The following is an 18909-nucleotide window of genomic DNA, read 5'->3' on the forward strand; positions in this document are numbered from 1 at the left end:
TTGCTCGACTTTGGGGACCGTTCGAAAGTCCGAAGACACAATTTACCGGATGTTATTTGGAGGGATTTTACTCAAATAATGAATCACTAAATTGTTCTCTATTTACATGTATTTACACTATTTACACTGAACTTGTAACTTAACTCTTATCATAGGAAGGAAGGAAGGAATCTTAATGGAATCTTAAATAACTCAAAATGGAAAGGAATCTTAAACTTCAACTTCTAGAATGGAGGAAAACGTGGCTCAACTTCAAATCGACGTCTTAACTTGTCGACGGATGGAATGGATCTGGCTGGATTGACAAACACACCGGTTGCTTGAATGATTGATTCATTCACACGCACACAAACATCTGTGTGCGCAATGGAAATTTCCACTGCTCGCTGGCTGAAGCAACAGCATGCAATTGTTGTTGTACGCCGGCCGGCGTTTACCGGCGTTTTTTATGTACACATATGAATGCATGTCCTTGAATGGACAAACAACTCACAAAAGTAGCAGGCGGTGATCGGTGATGATTTTTTGGTTGGTGGCGCAATGCGACGTTGCCAATTCTTCGAGTTTGGCTCGAACAACCTGCCTCCACTGTTGGAGACAGCTGGGGACGTGCCTCCACTGTTTGACAACCACCAGGGGTTGTCAAAGTCCAATCCCAGAAGAGGAACGGCAAGCAGTGGTAGTTTTTCCATGTGCCCTCCCGAGTACAGTCCAATGGCTTTTCATGGCCACAACAGTGGTTACGTACGGCTCGCAAGCATGCATCACTCACATATGGCTTATCAACCCATAGCCTTTTTTCCGTATTTTTTTGTTTAAAATTGATATCTCCGTCTCGTCAACACCTAGACCATCCCAAACAGTGTGATGCTGGTCACCAGAAAGCATTTTGGAATCAATCTTGCAATAGGTTATGTCGTCGATGGTAACGCACACCGTTTTTCCACACAGCAGTTGATCATATAATTTACGAACTCTTGGTTTGACGGAAGCCGCTTGTTTCGGACTCCACTTCGGTTTCTTGAATGTCTTATCCGATCTTACCTTGGCAGGAGGGATGGTGCATAGATGGGATCTCAATTTTTGGCAACATCCCGAACTGATATAGTTTTCTTACTGGTGTAAGCACGCATGACTGTCTGGTCCAAAGTTTTGTCCATCGGATTCGGTTACGGCCAGAGTTTTTTGTCCATGAAGCTTCTTCCCTCTTCATATTTCCCAATCGCCTTTCGAACTTCTCGAATGCTTTCTTCTTTCATTTTCAGCAGTCTCAACAAAATGTTTAGGAAGGTACAACATTTGTGCACGATATTTTTGTGCGTTTCCGGGGAAATACTTTTCATTTTCACGAAAATTATGAAAGCTGCAACCCATGATACAGATCAACACCTTCATTAGCTCGCAATTCTCACGTTTTATTCACGTTTAGTAGTCTGTCAGAGTCTACCTGTCCATGAACATGTCCATGTCCATGACATGTCAGAGTCTGTAAAAGTCTATATCGTTATGAATTTGATAGACTCTTTAATTCTGGGTTTTTTTTTTTGGCATCGTTCGAGGTTAAAAGTTTAATGATCAGTCTCAAATCATCCATTTCACTACAGGAAATCTAAGATGTCAATCAAGAAGCTCCAGATTCCAAGGATACCTCGGTAGTTCCAAACCCATACCCTGTGGTAGAAGTGAGCGTCATTCTTTAACGCTATGTGCACGGGTTTAGGTACAAAAGACGCGTTCGTTGTCTTCGTCGTGAATCAGCCGAGTCGTTGCATGAAAACACGGGCGCTCGAGGAGAGATCGAATCTTGAATCGCTAGAAGAGTAAAGTAATATTTCTAAAAGTATGATCAAAGGAATTCGTTCGAGTTTTGCCATGGAGCGCACTAGTGTTAGTATAGCCTCTCTTCCCTTATGATTAGGGGCAGTCTTTGGAGGGAATCAAGTTCAGATGCTGCAGGTGGTCTTTGAAGCGTAGGTCATTTATTTAGGTTTATCGCGAGTCGTCCGAATGATCCAGATTAGCACACAATGTCCAGGTGATCTCAATCGACATTCGGGATGCGACGATAGGTATACTTTTCGTTCTACGAGCTGTCCCGGGTTCATCCGTCAATGAGTCTACGCATAGGCTTGCTACGTGTTTATCATCCTGAGGTCTGTAGGCATCATGCCAAGCGACGATGAAGATAGGTGGATACCTTTTTTGTACTTCAACAAACTTCTGAGTTATTGACATAGTCCGCGTGAACTCATAATCATCAATCCCCTTTTCGACCCTAATGTTCTCAGGCCCATGTTTTTGATAAGGCAAAACGTTTCCAAATGGATTGGGTAACCATAGCGTGATGATGATATTTTGCACCAAAGGCGCTACAAATTAGATGGCGAAGGTTACCTTGTCCAATGTTCGTAGTTTAAGTCAGGGATGTTAATCATGTTTGGTACAGTAGTCCAAGATCACTGAAATTGCAGTTCAACAACCGTATACTTTCACAAATAGTTCAAAATCGGTAGATCATTGACCATGTCTAGCTTATGTTAGTTACCAGTAAGTTGGCAGACAATTATGGATTTGACAGATGAAGATCATCTGAACTGCCATTACTTGCCTAAATTCCTTATTGGGATCTACCCTTTAGGTTTGATCATCAAGCTCCAAGAAAGTAACCATATGATTATTTCCTATGATCTTCCCTCTAACAGTGCGATCGACCGGATTCCTACGACCGGCTGGACATCGGCGGCTCGGCCGGCCTGGACACTAGCGACATGGACCGTTCCAGCTCGGTTTGCGGCAAAAGTTTGGAGCTCGGGCCGGAGCAAGCCATCTTCTGCGGAACCACCTCGGCCCGGCTAATCTCGAGCGGCCGTTTCGCCAACCAGGCCATGATTTCAGTTCGGGTAGCGGACGAAAACGACATCCCCCTGGCCACGGTCCTATGCGATATGCGAAGGAAAAAGAAAAAATAAACACCAGACGATCGGATTTTACTACTGTATTTCACCACACCATTACATAAGTAAACCTACACACACACACAAAGAACGTTCCACATCAGTCCTTGTTGGGAAGAAAAAAAATATTTAAAGTGAAAAAATACATACGATTGAGTTAGAAACAAGGGAAACGTTAAAACGCTGTAAAAATTTTGATCTCCTAGAGTAAGTGTGATAAGCGGTCATCAAACTGTCCTGATTGTGTAATCAACAACAACAACAACTTATCCGAGATGTGATCTGTCTTGAAACGAAGATTGTATTATGCTAGAAAAATTCCTAGTTGTTGTTCAGAAAGGGAAAAGAGCTATGAGATATAAATTGCTATTAAAAAATACGAGCCGATATTTATTTTGCAAAATTTTAATAAACACACATAAATCAAACATTCAAGCCAAACCAAATAGATTCAACCAAAGATAGACACAAAGAAGAAAAAACTACCAAAAAAAAGAGACATGTATAAAATGAGCAACAGTAAACCATGGAAATATGAACTTTAGTGTTAACTTTGACAGATCCGCCTGAGAGGGTTTTAATTTTCATTTTCCAACAATCTATCACAGGCCCTGTTATCACCAAACTCAGTTAAGACAATCAGACAGAGGGTTTGCCGCAGACATGTTTGATCGCAGCCCTGAGCCATCATCGGATCGGCATGTTTCTGCTTCAAAGCCCAGTACTGGAACAGGTCCGTGTCCGATTGAGCCATCTTCTGTAGCAGGGTGTCCAGTGATTTTGGGCTCAAATCCTGTAGGCCGTACTGATCCTTGAAGGAGTACTCCTTGAACCAGGTCGGTTTCTTGTCCGGGTGAAGATTGGCTGCCGTCAAGTTGTAGATCCAGGCCTCTTGATCGAGGATTTCCTGAAATACATTAAACGTAGTTAGATTAAGCGAACTTATTGAATAAAATGTACACTTACAAAAGTCTCCGGTTCCACATAGAACACCTTGTAGTTTGGATTGAGCTTGGTGAAGGTCGTCGTCGATCCTCCATTCCAGGCCACACTGACAGCTGCCCAAGGATCATCCTTACGATAGTAAACATTAAATTCATCCACATGCGAGTGTCCGTTGAACTGACCCTGAATGATGTGAGCAAACCTTTCCACAATTCGTCGATACTCACGGGTCCATCCAATGTAACAGTAGGGATCATTCGATGGGACATGAGCGAGGATGTGAACCTTTTCTCCAGCTGCTTCTGCTTCCAGTAGTGTGTCGTGCAACCACTGTAGTTGACCCATAAAGTAGTCATTGTTGTGAAGTAGCCACCAATTATGGACGAAGCATGGATTGTTGTTGAGGGCAATGATCCGATGACCTAGGGGAGAGATCATAGTGTAGTAACCCCCATCGGCTATTGTCGCCCGGATCGCATCGTCATCCGGAAGCCAGTCTTCCCATTCCTTAACGATGAAGTCGTATAGGTACTTGGACGTGAGCTTATCCGGAACATTATGTGGAGCGTAGAGATTAGCCGGGTGCGATTCGTGGTTACCAAGAATTGGGAATACCGGAATAGGAGCAAATCGTTCCTTCAACAGTTGGAAGATCTTGCGCATCGAATCCTCGTTACTTTCAAGAGTAGTATTCCAGGTGAAGTGATGGATAATATCACCCGTGAAGTATACCGCATCAATCTTGCTATGTTGAGATCGAATTTGTTCCATCACGTCAACAACTCCATGCCAGGGTGTATCGCAATCACGGTAGTCTCCCCAGAAACCGGCCGCGGTCAGTGTATCAGCCTGTTCTGAGTCCGGCATAGTACGGCAGCATGCTTCGGAACCACATTCCGCATTAACTCCGACTAGATACTCCGGATCGAAATGAATATCCGTGAGGTGAACGATGACAAACGGTTCATCCGAAGCGTTGATTTCCGATTCCTTGGAGGTACGAAGCACGTTTTCCGATGCACTCAGGTCAACTTTTGGATAGTGATCGCTGAGAGCTATCTTCATGTCACCGATGCATCCTGCGCCCTGCAATGGAAAGAATCGCGTTAAGAGTGAGTTACGGTTGTTTGAGGAATGCATTCGAGCCACCTGATCAAAGAGTAAACGTCAGCTTGACTCAAAGTGATAACGTTCCATCGTTGGACGTAACGGTTCGACCATTACAAAAGTTCCAAATTGTGCAAAATATGTAACACTGAAAATACGCGCTTGTTCGATTGGCTTTTGGTCTAGAAAACACACCTGCTAGCTTCCAGTAAGGACATATAAGTGCATCTTTTGTGCTCTTTTTTTTTAAATTGCTGAATCCTTAAATCGATTTGAAAACCATTAAAAAAGGTATACTTTTATATTAACACTTCACACAAACCTTTGTGAATGGTTTTTGTAATGAAAAGTCAAATTTTGTTCATGAAAAAATGACTCTACATTGGTATTCTGCCTTGCTTCATATATTTTTGCAACATGAGTTTTTCAACGCCTCTTTAGCAATGAAATCATCGAAAAAAGTTAAGGAAGAAACAAAGGAATAAAATTGTTAAAATAACATATGTATTAAATATATTTTTTCTCAGAAGGAAAGAGGATCGTTGCTAGAAAAAAAGTGAAAACAGCAAAAGCCTACTCTGTTGCCTACATGACTCAAACTTCCAATTTCAATATCTATCGGTAGGAGTTGGAATCTTCTCTAATAAGTTTCAGCCGAAATTTCAATCAGATTTTGAAAAAGAAAAGAATTTTCAATATCGTCACTTGTATTTCTTGGCAAGATTTTTTTCAGTAGAATGTCTTATTTGATGAGACGTTTTCTGACAGAAAATTTATCATTCAATAAACTTTTTATGTTGCAACCAAAGTTTCATTGTTATTGTGCATGTTTCACACATTTTAAAGTCAACACACATTTTAAAGTCAAAGTCAAAGCCGGTGATTGAACTTTCAGTGAAATTTTGCTCATTAGAAATCTACAATTGATTTTCCAGAATTTTCAATGCAAGTCACGACAAGGTTATATTTTTTTGCACAGCGTTTGGTTTGAAAAATTTTCCTGCATGCTTTCAGGGAGGGAAATAAAAAAAAACAATTTCACTAAATAATATTGAGAGAAAAACGGAAAAAATGTTGATCTATTACAATGAACAAGCAAATGTTATTTTTAACTTTATGAAGAGATTAACCACCGTAATTTTTGTTTGTTACTTTGATTTATCGGCCTAGCGGTGAAAAGTGATGTCCTTTTTAGTAGGGACATCTAAAGATTATGAAATTTTTATATAGATGGATAGAAGGTTAGAAGAAATGAAAGATGGTGAAAATGAGCGGGTAGAATTTGTCTAGAAGCATTACCATCACATACTAAATATTTGTTCCTCGCGAGCCTACTACTATGAAGTGGTATATACAGATAGAGTTGCATCTACCACCACACATTAGTAGGCTTAGCGTGGTCCGCCCCACAAGCGAGAACTTGTAGTGCGGACGAACAAAAAGATGATATGTGATCGCTCAGATAAGCTCCCTTTAACTCAGACACGCATCTATCGATGTTTAAGTCTTCTCAGTTTGTTATCTTCGCATTCGTTACATGCGGGGATTGCATGCGAAACGGTACAGTCGATAGTCTGATAGTGATCAACCACCGATGCTATGATGTCATGTTTTCATTTCTTTTTGGCCAAAGTTATTTAATTTTATGAAGAGATTAACCACCGTAAATAACTTTGGCCAAAAAGAAATAAAAACACGACATCGGACATCACTTTTCACCGCTAGGCCGATAAATCAAAGTAACAAACAGTTATTTTTAACTTTTGAATTTTTTTTGAATATTCGAATTTTTTTTATAGGTTGAGTCAATTTTATCAATTTATGTGACTTAAAATTTTACTCATCATATCAATTTTTTTATCTGTTCTGACAATTTCATCAATTGGGGGTTAAACTCACCCCCCCCCCCCCATGAAGGTCCAAAAAGCAAGGTAGGTGTTCTACTCTACACTCAAAATTTTAAATCTATAACTAATCAAATCATGATAATAGGCAAAGATATTCAAGAGTAACAATCTAGACTAAAAACTTATACCAAAACCTCAAAAACCCATCCCAAGTTCAAAATTCTCCTACAGTTTTTCAAAACTTTCTCACTTCTCCATGGAATAAGGGGGGGTATTTGATTTCAAAATTGTCGACCAAAATCCAGGCAATACCGGGCAGTTTTGATTCAGCAAATTCAGCAAAATAGGGCATTTCCAATAAAAATCGGGCAACCGGTAAGGCTGGATTTTTTTCCCCAAATTTTATATTAAACATCCGGGTATATTAATATTATTTATCGGAAAATCTGGAAACCTTTTCATAGAAATGCAGGTCTGAATATTAAATTTTAAACTAAACCCATTTTGGAGGTTCCCATAACCAAAATTTTTACTTCGAAATATTTTCGTATTTCTGATTCTGTATAGAGTTTAGGATTCTTGATTTTCAGTCCGAATAATCATAAGAAATTAGAAATTCAAAGCTGCTTTGAAATCCTGGTACAAATTCGATTTTGCATTTCATATCAAATGTTTTTCGAAAATCATTTGCATTTTCAATATTTTGATAATAGTTTAAAAGAATTTTGTTTTATATTCAAATTCGAATTTCTTAAACTTTATTATAACACAAACACGCTTCTAACTGGCGATCCAAAATTTAAAAATTCAGATGCAGATTCATCATTTGGAATTCATATTTCAATTTAGATTCACAATACAGATTAAAAATGAATAATTGAAAAAATGAATTCAGATTAAACCAGCAATAAAGAATTTAAATAATAGATTCATGAATGATGGCTCTAAAACTTGGCTCATAAAATTCTGATCTGAAAATAAGATTCTGAAATCGTACTTTTTGTACAATTCAGAAATCGTATAGAAATGCGGAAAAGGATACAAAGTTCAATTTTTGAATTCAGGTTCAGAATTCAGATTAAAAATTCAGGAAAAGATTCAACTTGTGAATGAGTTGATCAATTAACATAAAAATGTAAAGGAATTCAAGAGAACATGAGTTAAAAAGTTTGCTTGTCAGTTACCAGATTTAAAAAACTTATTCTGAATTAGTTTATACTCACAATTTAGCTGAAAACCACAGATATAAAGTAGAATTTAGTTGATATTCTATGTTTTGTTTCATACAAAATATCCCAAATTATGTTTTTTTTAATCATCCCCAGGATTTTCACTTTGGAATTGATTCTTCACGAAAAAAAATCCTTTTTAAAAACATGTAGGTACTTATTTAAAAAAACATGTACCTGATCTTCTCCTACAAAATCTAAAAAAAAAATCTATATTTTCTCGGTGTATAGTTAAAATTATTGAGATTGCAGTTTTTTGGGCTGAATTTCAAACTAAAATCATAAATTTAGTTCAAGTTTGCATCAATTAAATTTGATTCCGAATTCTCCTACTGTTTTTTTGAAATTTTATATATTTTCCACAAAGGTTAGAATCTTGGAATTTGCAAAAGAGTTTGGAAGATTGGGCTTGTTTGATTTGAGCATAGAAAAAGTTTTTTTTTTGAGAAATGGAAGGCTGGCCGAAAAAGAACTTATATTATGCTCAAATCAAATAACTTTGATCTTTTTCACTCTTAAAGAAATTCAACAATTTTAACCATCTATGAAAGCAAATTCCATATTTTGTTTGAAAAAGTTTCATAAAAAAATTTAGCTCACCTTTAAGGCTAAGGACCACTTTTCTAAGGTTACGATTTTAACTTTAATGAGAACGGAAATATGAATAATCATATAGTAACAAATATAATTTGTTTTTTTTTATTCGTACGTTGTTGGGCAAAAAATCATAGGTAAAATTCAGTCACCAATACACCCCCATGAGCCGGTTCTTCCTACGGCCTTGGATAATTATAAATAGATTTAAAATGTATTTTTTTAAATCATTCAAGGAAGAATTCGGGTATTTAAATTGAATATTATAACTCATTTAACGACATTGTTGAAGATTGTAAAACGACTTGACGTATGCTCTAGGAAATAACAAAGATTCCTGGTGCTTAAAATCTTCTTTAAAAAGTTTCTGAATTTTGCTAAATTGAAAAAAAAAATGAATTTGCATTTTTTGTAATGCTCTATAGTTTTCCCGAAAAAGAGCACAAATTTATTAAAAGAGCTTCCAATTATCTTGAAAACAAAAGGTGATAGAAAAAAAACCAATAACATACTTAGAATCAGCGCTCTAAATCATTCAAAATTAACTTTAAAATTCTTTACAAAAATGTGTTTTTTTGCTTGTGTCCCTATTATTTTACTTGTTCTATCATGTTTTGTGTTTTTTAATAAGTTTTCTTTTATTTGTATCGTGTTTAATGTTTTTTTAAATTAAGTTTTATTCTATATTTTCTTTTTTTCTTTTCTCTAATTTTTTTTGTATTGTGTAAGTTTTTTGTCTAGTTTTTTTTTCATCATGTTTTATTTCTTATTATCTTCGTATATCATGGGATATTATGTTTTTCTGTTTTTTATGTCTTTCTAAATTTGTTTTGCCTTTATTTTGAACGATATTTGAGTCAATTGAGTCTTCTTATTTGTCTTTGAAGAAATGAAATTTAGTTTTCTATTCCTTAATTTTATGTCTTATGTTTTTTGTCTTGTTCTATTTTTTTATTGTGTTTTATCTTTTATCATCTTGTGATATTTTGTTGTGTTATATTTAATCCTTATTTTTTTATCTTCCTAAATCTAGTCTGTTTATTCTATACAATATTTAGGTCCAGATAAGCTTGTATTGTGAATACTATGAAAATTTTAATTTTTAATTTTAGAAAACCGTTAGGTTTTGCTGCGCAGATCAAACGTTGCAGATACGCGAAGACCAATTTTTTAAATTAGGCCGCAACAAATATCAATTTCTTCTTTTGTCATCAATTTTGCCATCGACAAAATAACAATGATTTTGAATCACGAAAAAACTCCCCTTTTATTCGATTAAAGGAAACATAAAAGAAATTCATGGATGGATAAGGTTCTGTAATCAATATTTTCGGTAATTTATTTTATATTTTTGCTAACATATAATGAAATTTCTACTGTTTTTTTAGCTGTCGAAAACTAACGCTGAAAATTCACCTAATAATCTATTTTTCGACACCCATCTTCTTGGGTATGTTTATACCGTTTCCATGGTGTGAAAAAGCGCCGTGAAGTAGACAAGAAATTCCAGAATGCAAATTTTCACATTCCTAAGTTAACAAAGGAGGTGGAAATATGCTGTGTCGAAAACTAAAACTTAATGTCGAAAACTAAATTATCGAGAGGTTTTAGTAAAAGGTGAATTAAAATGTTGTTTCAAAATATATATCATTAAAAAGGTAGGGAATGAAGAAAAAAGAATGATTCATAAAACCAATCATATTTGAAATAAAAAACTTTAGTCAATTAAATAATTTATTTGTTTTTCTGACAAAACAACCAAAAACTGTAGAAATCTATAGGTATTTTCCCCTAATAAATTCTTTTCAGGAATAAAGGGTTAAAAAAATACAGAAATTGGGGCTAACCATTCAATTTGAAGGTAATATATCAGCTCCCTCAATTTGTTACAATTGACTTGCTCTATACGCTGAAAAAAATATTCAAACTGATAGAAATAAAACGCCTATGGAATTGTCTGAGATTCTACTTAGTTTTAATGAAACTCTAAAAAAAAAAATAAGAAACCAGTTCTTTGACATTTTAGAAGACAGAAGCTGTTCAAAACAGCCTTGAACCAGTATCAGAGTCAAATAACTGGGTTAAAATAAGCTCTTATGAAATTATTCCCCCTGAAAGATTATGAACTCATTCCACAAAATCAAAAAGAAAACTACGAGTCATTCTATCAATACCAAATTTGTAGAATTCTTCGTGGTTTTGATGCGTTCATATAAGGTTTTTTTTTACTTCCAACATTAAAATGCAAATCTGATTTGAAATTATCAATTTACAGACTAATTTGGCCACTTCATTAGAAATAAGCCTCAATTTAAACAACAATCACTCAAGACAACGAATCCAGTGTGCTACCAAATCAAGTAGATTAGGTACCTACCTGAAAAGCGATGGCACAAACTTCATCCGCCGTCGGTAGTTTTTCCCGATGTTGTTGCAGCGTATACAGGATCATGTCGGCGTTCAGGTCAATCAACCCATCGCAAACGTAGCTCTTGAGGCTGTACAGATGACAGATGTCCTGGGCCAGCTTGATCAACGATGCTCGATCTTCGCGGTCGGTTGCCGACCTTTTTTTGTACAGTTCCAAAAATGTATTGGTAGCCGATAGGCAGGTGAGACACATCTTCGGGTCGGTGGCGTGAACCATCCGGTCCAGTGTGACCTTGATGTCATGGGACTTGATAAGCTCCAGCAGCCGATCGAAGGCCTCCGTCTTGCTACCAGTTGACTGATAGTGGCCGAACTCGGTCAAGAAGTCCGATTCATATTTATCTGTAGAAAAGTTTTTTTTAAATTCGTCTACTTCTACCTCAAAAGGATCACAACTCACCGATTTGAACTTCAACCGAAACGGCTTCAACTTTTCCGGACTGATCGCTTTCGATTAGTGTTGCACATAGTACGGCTACCAAAACACCAACAAAGAACAACAAAAAAGATCGTATCATTTTGAAAGCCTGTGAGTCGTCAGACATCGGGAGCCTGAGAGCGCGTCCGTCTTGCTCGGATCGTCGAACCGAACTAGCCTGCAGCCGATCGGGATTGAACACTGACCAAAAGACTGACTTCGCTCGGACGAAAGTTTGGAGCTGATATGATAAGCCAAATGTAAACAAACCAAACGGTTTACTGAGAGCAAAATCTAGCTCAAATATTTATTGAACCGCGTGGTGAGCAATCTGATCGATTGAAGAAAGTTTGTGGTTTTTGTCGAAGCTTTTCTTATCTGGACATTGTTCAGCAGAATTTTTTTTTTTTGAAAGAAAAAAGTTCCATCTGGAAAAGCTTGAAAATATAATTCGAATTTGAATGTCAAACTTTGATAGGCAGGAGTCATCCAAGAATATTTTTTTGAAGCTTTGTATGCAAACTACATTTTGCACATGAGTGAAAATTCGTTTGCTGAACGAATCTAATTTACCTATCGAATTTCAACACGTGTGGAATAAATGTCCTTACCAGTTCATATATCGATCTGTCCTTTGGGGTTCCAGGATTGCATTAAGTCTGGAGTAAAAGAGTACCTTCTAAAATGCTTTGGGTGTAAGAAATGAAAATCTCGTTACAAAATTGACGTTACAAAGTTCTGTCAGACTTTCATCCACAGTTTAATCTCTTTCCAACCCATTGAGAGCAAGTTCACTGGTGTTCGCGAAAAATGGTAGAAATTTTGACAAATTGAAAATTTTACCGTGCAAAAATGTTTTCAAGATCTTTGGGAGTTGTAGTTTTTTAAAACACTGTTTCTATTTATATTACTATTTTTGCATCACAGCAAGCGAAACTACAACACGTGTTGCAAAAAAACTTGAAGGCCACAGATCTTGGAAATGTTTTTGCATGTCAAAATTTTCAAAATGTGCAAAAAGTGACAAAATTTCTACCACTTTTTCCCAACGTCAGTGAACTTGCTCTGAGGGAGGGGAGCCAGATCAGAATGTTGTAAATATGCATGATAATTATGTGCAACAAAGTAGTCGTAGAGTAATTAAACATCAACTTCGAAGGCATGTAGATAAAAATATTAAGAAATAAAATTCAACATTCAATGATCAACAGCCAAGCCAACAAGGTGTTTCAATAACCACTTATAATAAAGGGTGATACGGTCAAAATTTTGCCAAGGGAAAACGGGTGTAAATCGGTGAAATCGTTTATTTAAAAAATCAAATTAAATTTCTTTTTCAAGTTTAATTAGTATTAAATTTAGGAAAAATATTCAGTTAGGCTTCCGCTTTTCCAAATCCGAATTGCTGAGCCTTACGCTTAACTCCTGCCATCAGATTTTGTACAGCCACCTTGTCCACCTTCTTTGCCTCAGAAAGCCAGTTCGCCTTGAACTGCTGCTCGTCCTTAGCAGTTTTTTGGTCTTCTTTAGGTTCAGCTTGACAATAGCCCAGTATTTCTCAATTGGGCGGAGCTCAGTCGTGTTGGGAAGGTTCTTGTCCTTGGGAATCACCTGCACGTTATTGGCGGCGTACTACTCCATGGCCTTTTTACCGTAATGGCAAGATGCCAAATCCGGCCAACCGGCCAATCGGAACAACCGTGATTCTTCAGGAAAGGCAGCAGACGTTTATTCAAACACTCTTTCACGTAAATTTCTTGGTTGACAGTCCTGAAAGATATGAAAATGCTGCTTTTCAAGCCAGAAGTACAGTCTTTCCAAACCAGATATTTCTTCGCGAACTTGACAGTTTCATGTGCTTGAAAATATCTGCTACCTTTCCCCTTCCTTTTGCCGTATAAAACTCCTGTCCCGGAAGCTGCTTGTAGTCGGCTTTGACGTAGGTTTCGTCGTCCATTACCACGCAGTCAAACTTCGTCAGCATCGTCGTGTACAGCCTCCGGGATCGCGCTTTGGCCGTCGTATTATGTTTATCATCGCGATTTGGAGTCACAACCTTCTTGTTATTCGATAGTCCGGCTCGTTTTTTGGCTCGATGCTCGGTTGTAGACGATACACCCAGCTTATTTGCGGCATCTCGGAGGTAAGGTAAGGTAAGGTAAGTAGAGTGGTAGCGGCAAGGTGAGATGTCTATTAAAATGAAAAGTTTGTATTTCATATTTCTATATCCCAATAAGAATGATCAAAAACCTGCCAACCATCCAGGTATATACACGGATGCCGGAATGCTTGAGGAAAATTTCAAAAAATTTTCAATTTATCTAAATTTTTGAATGGTTGTGCAGGTATTTGAAACATTCCTACAAAACAAAAACCAACATTGACACGAAATACACGCAGACATAACGGATAACACGAAGCCATGGTGCCGGGTATGGAAAATTCTGCATTAGAGTTACGCGGAATAGAGGTAGAATGCAGAGGTGTTCATACTTTGGTAAAATTGCGGTGAATCCGTGCACCCATGTCGGATTACCAACATACATACAACATACAGTTTTGCACCAGGTCCCTATAAATAGGTGTTGCTTTTCTTTTTGCTGTAATTTTGATCATTTATTCGCTCAGATTTGAATCTGTAGTATCATAGATTTGAACTGAAAGTGGACGATGGAACACTGAAGATTTTGGAAGTGTTGCAGATGCGCGTATGACTGAGTAAGTTAACAATATACTGACGACGATTTATGTTAGTTGTTGTCGGAATGAGTGCCAAACTGAGCGAGTGGACCAAACAAATACGGTAAAAGTGAAAATCAATATTTCAAAACTTGATTATTGAAATCAAACTATAACGTACTATATTTTTCACAGATTTTCATATTTTAGTGGTTTTATTTCAAAATTCAGAACTATTTTAGCAATAGCCCCACTTATCAGGTAAAGAAAATGGTACTTATCAGTTAGGATTTCTGAACGTAAGTTTTTCCTGAATTCGGATTTCGCGATTTCCATCCCGGTCCTGATCTTGTCTGGCTGAAGTCATAGCCGCTTAGAATGGTCTCGCCGTGTCCAGTTTGCATTATAAATCCACTGATTCAAAATTCTTTGCTTGGATGAGTTTCTTCTCGTGAAATTTCGCTCTTAAAAACACCTTTGAAGCCTAATAACTTTAGCTTAGCTTAGCTTGGTTGACTACCCATATCCACCTTAAATCATTGAACTTGAAGTGCTTAGCCATGACCATTCATTTAAAGCTTCAGATAACATATTTGAATAGACTTTATTCAACTTACGCACTTCGAATGCCATGATCGCTGGCGTGGCTAAGCAGAACAAGTTCTACCTCGCCAATGCACAGTGGTGCAGAACATCAATCTAGCTGTACGAAATTAATAGCGCCCAGGGATGAAGAGATAGATATTTGATGTCTTCAGCAACATTGTTCAGTTTCACAAGTACCATATTCTAGTATCAAAATTTTTTTCCGAGGGGCCCACCGATAGCGAGATAAAAATGCTAACTTTTTTTTTTGTCAAATTAGGGCTTTGATGTCTTCGACAAAGTTGTTTATCTGATCAAAATACATAAGTTTGTTGAATATGTCAAAGTCCTATCACATCACCCTCAGGAGTTACAGTCAAAGTAAAAAAAATCACTTGAAAAATCAGTTTTTTTAACCTTTGTGCAAGGGCCAAAAGAATGGTGCTTGGGACTAGCAGTTCATTCACAACGCACAAAACTCATGCTCTCCCTTTGAAAATGATCAATAACGGCGCCGGCTACGTCCTAGTAGTCAATGAGGAGTGAAGGAAGGATTGTTAGTAGGATACTTCAAAGAATCAATTAACAACTTTTTGTCCCTTCATATTTCAAAGATTAATTTAGAAAAATTCAGGAACAAAAGAAAGTCTATATCTCCAACTATAGAAACCGTCTATACGTCTGCGAATCTATATTGAAATATCCCAGGAATGGGTTGTGTTAAAAGGGGAAAGGTCAAAGATCAGGATCCATTTTGGTCAATGGTGCGATCTATTTTTCCTACACCTCCTATGCTCCTAAATTTTTCCTAAGGAAGCTCCTATTTCTATCTTTGAGGCAGTAGAAAGAAACTAAGATAGACCTAGTGAATTGAAAAATGTGTTTAATTGTTTTAACTAACTTGTATTTCTAGTTCTTATTCCTGATACACTAATATTTTTCCAAAAACGACTTTTCAGAGTTAAGATTCTTTTATCATACTTCTAAGAATATTTATAAGGAAATGTAGAAAATATTAAAATGTTGTTGATGGATGAAGTTAATCATCTTTTTGATCTATTTGATTTTTGACTTGTTATGTAGTTTGTGATAACTGAATAAAATCGTTTTCGGAACTCATTAGTACAACTCAACTCTTTGCCTCATATTCTTTATGAAAAATGTATCTCATTTTAACAAAGTTTTATGACGGTAAAAATGTTTAATCATTTGTTAACATCCGTGATGGATATAAAAATTATTATGGAATTATAAATTATTTATCAAAGTATAAATAATGCAATATGTTATAGTGAATCATTTATTGGCCCTCATTGTTTTATAGCAACTTACAGCACTGTTTATTATTATAAACAGAATGCAAATTGAAAACTACGTTATTGAATCTTAAGTATTACGACGAAATGATTGAAAATTTGATATGTTAATACTATTGTTGATTGTTTATATTGCTGAAGATAATTTGATGCAGGAATAGGTGCATAACTAATTTATTTTGATACTAATGACTGAATGTTTAATTTATGTTGGTGGTTCATAACAGTTTCAAATCAATCTAGCTAGATTCAAAAATATTTATTTTAATTATTATTTCCAATTAATAATGCTTTCTTGAAAATCCCTTATTTGTTTTCTCAGCCTCGTGGTGACAAGGCTTTTTGAAAATCTATACCTATACAATCCAACCTAACGAGAGAATAGTTTTGTTGAAACATCTATAAACGCTAAAATATGATGTTTTTTCCATAAATTTTCAACACTTTAGCAACATGTTAAAATAAACACTCATAAATGCTATTCTTATAAATATTGATGATGCAAATAGCTTCTCAAACGTACGATAATGCCTTTCAATTAATCGATACCACTGTTCAATTCATCAACTCAGAGCTTAATGTAAAATGTAGTAAAATGATGATAACAAAAACAATGATCTTTGCTGAAGTATAATTTCCCTAAATGAGGCATTAATCCAAATTCAAAAATAATATTAAAATACCGGCTCATTTCTTCGGAATGACCCAAATCCAAATATAAAGCCAACAAAACATATTTGAAATAAAAATTCAAAAAACTTGACCAAATGTAAGGGTCAATTCTAGTCGATGGTAGATGCATCAAATTGCAGATCTTTTAAGCTGCTGGGGATATGAGACCCATTTCGAGTCCTCCGAACAAGACCAAAGATCCGAGCCCCTTCGCAGCCATCAAAACAGCGTATCCGTCTCCCAACGGATGCCAGGCCTTTGAAGCCTAATAACTTTATTATTTTAACTCGATTCGATTTGCAGTCTTGGGATAAAATGTTTGTCATAATTTAGGCTTTAAGAAAACCCATTTTCAAAAGAAATTGGCCGGAGGAAACCAAAGTTATTCATGAAAAACTGGTTTTTCATGTTCCTTACGAACAAATTGTCTTAAAATTCCATACAAACTTCAGGCTTGTTGAGCGACCCCTTTCCGTGATCCGATCTGGCCCAAATTTGGCATATGATTTTGCACTTGGCCTAGGAACAATTTAAGCCTGCAGCACATAACTTTTTCAAAAGTCGGGTCATCAGGGGCACTCTCGTGTGTATGTAACTATCTTGACCACCGGCCAAGATTAGCTGTGCGTCCCATTCCCCACCCATTTTCATCCTTTTCCCATCAATCCATGCAAACGGCAGCCTTATTTCCGTGCGCACGCTTCCCTTTTTAAATTCTAAATAATCATTCGATTCCGATCCATCAAAATTCTAATACATCAGGTTCACGTATATGAATTCCCATTCGCAAATTTTACGGCACCCTAACAAGCAAAGGTAGAGAAGTAGGCAAAGACGCGCGGCTGGTAAGCTGGGTGATGGTGAAAAAGATAAGTTCGAATCTTATCCCTCAACGACAATTTTTTTTGCATACAATTGCTATACGATTTGTAGTTGATATATCCTAAATGATTATCGAAATATCTCATAATGATTTTTCGCTCTACAGTCTCACAAAATTGAATCTTATTTGGGAAACCAAAAATGGAGCGTACTTCTAGCGAATACTGCGGTTTATTGACATTCCACTAGAAATTATTTTCAAAGCATTCATATCTTGAAGAGTTATTTTGCTGTAAGGTTGTTCTGGTCAATATCAAAATATGCCATTTGAATGAGATATAATCTCGTAATGGCAATATTAAAACCTGATTATCAAGCTATGATCGTATAGATTTTTTAAATAGTTTAAGATTATTTAACATTCTATGAGTACCGAATTATAGCATTATTTGAAAAAAAAAATAATATCAAAATATTTCATCTAAATATAATTTTGTGTTTCTTCCTTGATCGGGTGTTCAGTAGATAATTTTTATTATAGAGAATTTATAAATTGGCTCAAAATAGATACATTGGCATGATTATAGAGTGAACAGTAAAATCATGTTCAATTTTTTCAAATCGAAATTTTAAATTTACCCATACTAAAAGTAAAAGTAAAAGTTACATGTAAACGTTTTTTTTTAACATTCAGCAACAAATCACGGGTGAGTTTCGAACCATCAAAACGATTTTATTGAGAGCTCAGAGTTTGAGAAATTCGAAAATGACCGCGAATATACCATCCATGACGTATGACTGAATTCAAAGTCCTGAAATCAATTTTGATTTCAGGAGCTTAATTTGGGATCGCAACTTTAAAATGCGTTTTCTGGCCTTTAGAGACGTTTTTTCGCTATTCTGAGCATAATTTGGGATCGCAACTTTAAAATGCATTTTCTGGCCTTTAGAAGCGTTTTCGGCGATTCTGAGCTTAATTTGAAATCACAACTTTAAAATGCGTTTTCTGGCCTTTAGAAGCGTTTTTCAGCGATTCTGAGCTTAATTTGGGATCACAACTTTAAAATGCGTTTTCTGGCCTTTAGAAGCGTGTTTCGGCGATTTTGAGCTTAATTTAGGATCACAATTTTAAAATGCGTTTTCTGGCCTTTAGAAGCCAGATGGGGGGATCACAGTTCAAAATTTTCATATTTTTCCGAACGCAGTTGATGGAAAACACTTGTAGTAACAATTCATGCGGATGTCAAAAAATTTTGTACCTTGAAGGAACTTGATATTTTAGTTTAAGAAGAACAACGTGTTTATATATTT

General features: G+C 36.2%; 2 protein-coding genes across 5 annotated transcripts in view; one reads left to right on the forward strand and one right to left on the reverse strand.

Moving 5' to 3' along the window:
- Nucleotides 1-3513, forward strand: part of LOC129738413 (corticotropin-releasing factor-binding protein) — a 69036-nt gene extending 65523 nt beyond the window's left edge. For all 4 annotated transcript variants that reach the window (XM_055729603.1, XM_055729606.1, XM_055729605.1 and 1 more), the window contains exon 6: nucleotides 2703-3513. In XM_055729603.1, the coding sequence (XP_055585578.1) occupies nucleotides 2703-2969 (267 nt within the window). In that variant the 3' untranslated portion in view covers nucleotides 2970-3513. The remainder of the gene's footprint in view (nucleotides 1-2702) is intronic.
- Nucleotides 92-11741, reverse strand: LOC129738412 (sphingomyelin phosphodiesterase 1-like). The gene is made up of 4 exons (XM_055729602.1): nucleotides 11507-11741; nucleotides 11054-11448; nucleotides 3921-4985; nucleotides 92-3861 (listed from the first exon to the last, which is right to left on the reverse strand). Exons 1-4 carry the CDS (start codon nucleotides 11649-11651, stop codon nucleotides 3532-3534), a joined length of 1935 nt encoding a protein of 644 aa, XP_055585577.1. The 5' UTR covers nucleotides 11652-11741; the 3' UTR covers nucleotides 92-3531.
- Between the last annotated feature and the right edge of the window lie 7168 nt (nucleotides 11742-18909).

This window comes from Uranotaenia lowii, chromosome 1 (assembly GCF_029784155.1).
Source record: "Uranotaenia lowii strain MFRU-FL chromosome 1, ASM2978415v1, whole genome shotgun sequence".
Lineage (NCBI taxonomy): Eukaryota > Metazoa > Arthropoda > Insecta > Diptera > Culicidae > Uranotaenia > Uranotaenia lowii.

Bases quoted from the DNA above. Each gene is read 5' to 3' on its own strand.
- LOC129738412 (XM_055729602.1), bottom strand. From the start codon at position 11,651: ATGTCTGACGACTCACAGGCTTTCAAAATGATACGATCTTTTTTGTTG. The intron at 4,986-11,053 runs GTAGGTACCTAA...TTTCCATTGCAG, and splicing joins TTTGTGCCATCGCTTTTCAG to GGCGCAGGATGCATCGGTGA. The intron at 3,862-3,920 runs GTAAGTGTACAT...AATGTATTTCAG, and splicing joins ATGTGGAACCGGAGACTTTT to GAAATCCTCGATCAAGAGGC.